Source organism: Leptodactylus fuscus, chromosome 2, assembly GCF_031893055.1.
Source record: "Leptodactylus fuscus isolate aLepFus1 chromosome 2, aLepFus1.hap2, whole genome shotgun sequence".
Lineage (NCBI taxonomy): Eukaryota > Metazoa > Chordata > Amphibia > Anura > Leptodactylidae > Leptodactylus > Leptodactylus fuscus.
Window position 1 is genome coordinate 232,548,180 of NC_134266.1, and position 6,659 is coordinate 232,554,838.

Genomic DNA, 6,659 nt, shown 5'->3' on the forward strand with positions numbered 1-6,659 from the left:
AATACATAAAAAAAAAAAGGGCTTAGTGTCTGTGCTTTGGAATGCCACAAAAACGGAGTATAACATACTTTCGTATCCGTTAAAAAAAATGGGAAGAAAGGGTTTGTTTTTTGTTTTTTTTACATCAATGATCCTCCATTTTTTTCATACGTTAAGGTCCATGCACATGGAGCAAAATGGCGCTGTTTACGGCACCGAATTTTCCCCGTGTAAATAGTGATTTCAATGGCTGTCGCTCTGTTTTTTTCTATGCGCAGAATTTATCGCACAGCAAAATTTACTGCGGCACCCATTGATAACAATGGGATGCTTTTTTTTACACGCAGAAAATTGGGCACCATAAACAGCACCATTTTGCTCCATGTTCATGCACCCTTAGGCTGCGTTCACACGAAGTAACGCATCGCTCATTCTGACACGTAAACATGTGTCAGAGTGAGCGCTGTAAAACAGAACCCCATTGACTTCAATGGGTGCCGTCTTATGCGTGCTACACATTGAAATCAATGGGAGGTTTTTTAAACCATTGATTTCAATGTGTAGCGCGCGTAAGACGGCACCCATTGAAGTCAATGGGATTCTGTTTTACAGCGCTCACTATTACACGTGTTTACGTGTCAGAATGAGCGGCGCGTTACTCCGTGTGAACGCAGCCTTAAACAGAACTGTTCAATGGATGTAAAAAGCATGATGTGAATGGACCCTAACTATTACATCATATTTTACTTGCTCACAATCTAGTGTTTTTTGGTACTTTTACACTAGATTCCCACACAGGCCTTAAACATTAGACAAATGTTTGTCAAACCCAGAGCTTTTGGCAGGTATCTAACCAAGGAATGTGTCTCTCCACTTACTACACAATGTCAGGATGGAGAAGGAGTTGGTTGGTTGGGTAAGAAGTGTCTAGCAACAGCTTTTTACTCTTTCCCCATTGACAATACATAAATACTTGGCCGAGCCTAGCATATGTTGTGAGGGAGTTGAGAGATACAGTATGTTGTAACTTTCAGTCAAATCATTGTTCTGCAAACTTACTTTCCTAACTAACTTTAGGGTCCATTCACACGGAGTAACGAGCCGCGCGATGTGGCACGTATACGGCGTGTGAGACTTTGCGCGCCGTAAAAGCTCCCATTGATTTCAATGGGAGCCTGGATTGTATACGTCGCGTTATTTTGCGGCCGTGATTTCCCTGGCAATGATCTAACTAAGCATTGCCAGGGAAAGTCTGTCCCATATACCTGTACTCAATGCAATATGTAGACTTGTAGCATTTGCCAAAGTGGGGACGCTGGGACCTGCCCTCATTGCTGCGGAGAACTCATTTGCATACCGGTTAAAACCGGTATTTCTAAGGAACGGCAACACGGAGACCACGTCTAAAGGTAAGAGACGAATAGCCTTTCTTAAGGCTATTCCGACATGATAATTAGAGAAAATCTTAGTTTAGTGGTAGAATCCCTTTAAAGTAACTATCTCCCCCTTTGGTAAAAGCTACAGCTCTACATACTGGCAATACAAATGTGTATGGATTTTCCTTACTTAGGGTGCATGCACACTACGTAACGCCGGGCGTGTATGAGAGCCGTACACGCCGGCATTACGGCAGACTGCCGAACACTTCCCATTCACTTCAATGGGAGCGCTCGTAAACGCCGCTGTTACGAGCGCTCCCATTGAAGTGAATGGGAAGTGTTCGGCAGTCTGCCGTAATGCCGGCGTGTACGGCTCTCATACACGCCCGGCGTTACGTAGTCTGCATGCACCCTTACAGCTCAGTTAGAAGGTTGCTAGGGAGAATTTTTATAGCCTTCTGTTTTCTATTGAAAAGAAGTTAGATAGGTTAATTAAGTATATTACAACAATATTCACCAAACACATCTTGACACAATAGCAAAAAAATAAAATTAAATGGGATTTCAATTTTTACATCCAAAAACAGTCAATGTTTAGTCACAAATTCTAAAAAAAAATACCACATTTCTGGTAGAAACTTAAAATAATTAATAATACTACATACCAAATTTCAATCAAACCCCACGATTGTATAGAGTTCCACTCCTGAAAAAAGGGCGGGTTCACATCTGTGCCTGTGCACGCTTTAAACAATCCAGCTGGGTTACTGTCTTCTGTCGCGAGAAACTGGACAGGGGACAGAAACCCGGCAGTCAGTTTTCAAACCCATTCAAGTTTAACGGTTTCGCCGTAGACAGGTACAAAACGCTCACTTTTCAAACTCATTCTCTTGAATGGGTTTGAAAATTGACTGTCGGATTTCTGTCCCCTGTCCAGTTTCTCGGGGCAGAAGATGGGAAACCCAGGAGGATTGCTTAAAGCGCACACAGGCGCAGGTGTGAACCCGCCCTAACTTAAATGTTATTCTCCCTCCACACTGGACATTGAGACATATAGTTGCACACGGTGAGGTAGAGTAGTTACATAAAGGCTCCCATAGGAATGAATAGAGGAACTGACACATAAGACACGGTCTTATTATTGGTCACATGACACACCTAAGGTCCAGTAGAAAGCGAATACCTGCCAAATGCAGCCATCACTTATTACCTTAAGTACCACTTACATCATATAGCTTTCTAATGGGCCTGAAAATATTTTTTTTTGTAGGAGCGCAATTTCAAACTTTTAGTTCCTTATTTTAGCTAAAGTATTAGTCAAAAGTACTTCATACTTCAACAACCCCATATCTCACAAGTCCACAGCATAGAGTATGGAGGTAAAGGATAATGCTATAAATTGAGATATAAATTAGCTAAATTTTACAGGAACTAAAAGAGTATTCCAATCGCCTTCGTAGAGGCACACGTGTGCTTCTAGGTCATTGGGAGCTTTAGCTTTACATGGCGTGTGAAGGTGACAGGAGAAGAGGTAACACAATGAACCCTCCATCTGTTCTTTGTTACGTTTCAGACTCACTCGGCAATCCTGTGCCGTGCAGACTTTCACACCAAGCTCGGTAGTTGCTTCTATATCAATAAGGAACAGTTTTAAAAAGATTCATACTAATTTACATTTGACATATACATCAAACACATTACAGTACAAAACATACATGATCTGACCTCACATACATGTTCACGCATCAACAACTAGAATAGACATGGTGAATTAAAATGTAGTGTGACAGGAATTGTTCTGCGAATACTTGTGTCTGGTCCTGTTAGCTGGTCAGTAAAGGCATAACTCCTAGCTCCTGGAGCTGTGCCCTCACCACACTGTCCCATCCTTTGTTGGCTTGCGGGTTCCTAGGGGATGGATGCATGATACTTTTTACAGTCACCTCCATTCCTTCTCCAGCCAAGGCTTTTCTTGCTCGTTGCTCGGAAAACTTTCCGACCCCAATCACCGTTTTCACCCCAAGTGTCTTGACAACTTGACATAAGGCTTCGTCACAAATATCAAGCAGCAAGTCTCTCTGCGCTTTAGGAAGGTCTGTCGGAGTCAGATTCTTGCCAGACTGATTCATAAATATGAGAGGGCAGTGGTTGTGCACAAAGCAGTGTCTGAAGAAAGTTTCGGGTTGGCCACAGACGGACTTGAAAAAACTCCAAAACCGAGCGCCACTCACCTCGCTGTTGGGACAATCAAAGCCACGTATTGGTCTTTTTGGGTGCTCCACTTCTGGTTTATAGACTCTCCCATCAATCTGAAGCCAGTCACGTACATGTTTAACTTCCCCAAATGGAACCTGAGAAAATACAAATAATGTAAATGCAGCTGTCTGCCTCAGTCCATACACTGGTCTATATAGTCTTCTGAACTTTTCTATACAGTAAAAACAAAACAACTATTCCAGGAAAAGCTAAAAGGACACTTTTTTGGCCTCCACTAGGTGAACGAGACCTACAGCAATATTCAGAATAGAAATCAGCGGGACTTCTACTTTGTCCAAGTAGATCCAAGTGTCAGGTTTTCTTTTTTTTATGTAGATTGTGAGCCCCACATAGAGCTCACAATGTACATTTTTCCCTATCAGTATGTCTTTGGCGTATGGGAGGAAATCCATGCAAACATGGGGAGAACATACAAACTCCTGTCAGATGTTGTCCTTGGCAGGATTCAAACCCAGGACTCTGGAGCTGCAAGGATACAGTGCTAACCACTGAGCCACCATGTTGCCCCCAGTGTCAGGTTTTCAACTCCAACTTAACCCTGTTTTCTTTTGGAGGAGATTCTGGTTTGGTGTATAGTCTATATCAGGGGTAGGGATCGTACGGCTCTCCAGCTGTTGCAAAACTACAACTCCCAGCATGCATACTTGCTCTGCTGTCTTTGGAACTCCCATGGAAGTGAATGGAGCATGATGGGAGTTGTAGTTTCACAGCAGCTGGAGAGCCAAAGGTTCCCTACCCCTGGTCTATATCACATTGGAAGGCCTTTTAGAGGGTCAGACATTGATGTATAGGGTAGCTATCCAGTAGGTGGCACTACAGAGGCAGCTCTTAGCCCTGTATGAGAGCTAATTTGCAAATCCTTACTCCTAGGGAATATTGCCTGGCTTATATGACTCCTTAGCCCAACTCTCCTATCCACAAGGAGAAACAGTACCCCTTCCCTGAGACTTTCTTCATTATGATGTAGCGATACATGTAACCTGGTGCGCAAGCCTCCTTTTTCTACTTTTCTCATGAGTGTTCATAAGTGTCAGGTTTCGTTAATATAGCCGGAATGCCATTTTGTTCAATGCAGAAAAGTGGTGCAAAACATTGATAAATATTAGAGATGAGCGAGTAGTATACGATCCAATACCTCTCCTGCATAGTTATTGTTGTAAAAAAAAGCACCAGGGAAGGTGGGGGGGAGGGGGAATCGAATTTTTACTGCGTTTACTGTGTGGTATTCGACCGATTACACTAATAACTATGCAGGGGAAGTATTCGATTGAATACTACTCGCTCATCTCTAATAAATATGCATGTTTTTGTCTAAGGTATTAAAGTCTTACAGCTCTTGAATGCAGCGCTGCACAACATAGGCCATTATAAAACATAATTAAAACTAACTTTTTTTTTCTCAGGTTTAATGTGAGAAAATAGACATATATACCCTTATATAATATGAAAAATTAGGGCAATAGTAAAAACAAAAATTGTAAAACCACTTGTTACAATTTGGCTAGCAATTTCTCTATACCCGTAGCCACATAATTCTTTCCCTAAGCTGAGGCATGACGCAGTTTGGCATGATCTCAAAATTATCACACCGCTTAATAAAGGAATGGGGCAGAGAGGTGTAACCAATTATCACAGCCAGCAAGACTGTCTGACCTTTTCATATAGTGTCATTCCTCCCACTCCCAGTCAGTCTCTCCATCTGCTATTAACAGATTTCTTGCTCTTTTTTTGAGCATCAGTCTGCGTGTCAGGCCTGGTATTTATAGAGCTGTGGATACGAGTGAGTAGGACAACGTTGGCAGAACTGGTAGATGGCAGGTATAGTCATAATGAAGTAAACCTTGACAGATTTATGACAGGAAAGAAATAGATGAAGAAATGCTTAACAAGTGTCTGTATCAAGGATGAGTTAATGGTGCAAAATGCTGAAGACGCCTTTAATTGAGCAATTTTATGCAGGTTAATATGGCACCGACGCAATTAAATGTAACAAAAAAAAAAAATCAATCCGTCCCCTTGGCACAAATTAACCTTGTTCAGTGAGGATCTTACCCCTGTCTGAGCCATGCCGAATGGTCCGGGGTTCATTCCTAAGAACAACACTTCCTTTCTCGATTGGCAGTATGTCCGGACATACTTCTCATGAGGTTCCCAGGCATACAACAAAGGGTTGTACATATACTTTACCGGATCCTGAAACAACAGAGTTCCCAGCTTCAAGTTCAACTCTAACTCTACTTGTAGGAAGCCATCGGCAGGATTCTCCTTGGCGTATTGGTCTGCAGATACATTAGCCTGCGGCTGGGTGGCAAACATTCTTTCTTCTCCAGTGTCGCTGCCTATAGGACACACATGTAACAGAAATTTCAGAATTGTAGATATTGTAGCAGTTTTTTAAAGCATAAAGTGACTCTTAACTCAGGAGATCAAAATTGTTATGCAGGTTATTATCTATAGGGGATGCCAGGCTGATATTTCTTCTCCTCAGATCTTGCTCCTGGGCTTCATTTTAGTTTGGCTCCATTAGGGCAGTACAGTGATATATGACTACAGCTTAGCTACAGTGCGAACAGAGAGGTCGAGGTAGTCTAAGACACGCCTCCTGTCATTTCATTGGTTCAGATTGCTGCTTTCTCCCTCTTTGCAGCTCTGCTTGTTCAGAGGCTTTAGGGCTAGTTCACACGGGGCAAGAGAGGGTGGATTTTGATGCCGAATCCACATCAAAATCTGCCCCCTCACAACAGAGGTCTATGTAGACTGCTAGCTTTCTTTTTTCCGCTAGCGGTTGGGTCCTGCTTGTGGAAAAAAGAAGCGAACTGCCCTTTCTTCAGGCGGATTCCGCGGCTGATCAGACACGACGTCCGCCTCGCGACAGCAGCCTCCATACTAGACCCATTCATTTGGGTCTAATCCGGAGCAGAAAGCCGTGACGGGATGCCAGTACACTGCACCGGCATCCCGTCATGGCAGCTGCAACGCAATGTGTTCACGTGGAACCCCATGTAGGCTGCTGTATATAAACAC

General features: G+C 42.9%; 1 protein-coding gene across 1 annotated transcript; it reads right to left on the reverse strand.

Annotated features, from left to right (window-relative positions):
• Positions 1-2,560: 2,560 nt before the first annotated feature.
• Positions 2,561-5,970, reverse strand: SMUG1 (single-strand-selective monofunctional uracil-DNA glycosylase 1). Its single transcript, XM_075262911.1, has 2 exons — positions 5,688-5,970; positions 2,561-3,709 (listed from the first exon to the last, which is right to left on the reverse strand). Exons 1-2 carry the CDS (start codon positions 5,949-5,951, stop codon positions 3,182-3,184), a joined length of 792 nt encoding a protein of 263 aa, XP_075119012.1. The 5' UTR covers positions 5,952-5,970; the 3' UTR covers positions 2,561-3,181.
• Positions 5,971-6,659: the final 689 nt, after the last annotated feature.

Coding starts and splice junctions, on each gene's coding strand:
- SMUG1 (XM_075262911.1), bottom strand. CDS start 5,951: ATGTTTGCCACCCAGCCGCAGGCTAATGTATCTGCAGACCAATACGCC. Junction 3,710..5,687: donor TCGGCATGGCTCAGACAGGG/GTAAGATCCTCA, acceptor GTATTTTCTCAG/GTTCCATTTGGGGAAGTTAA.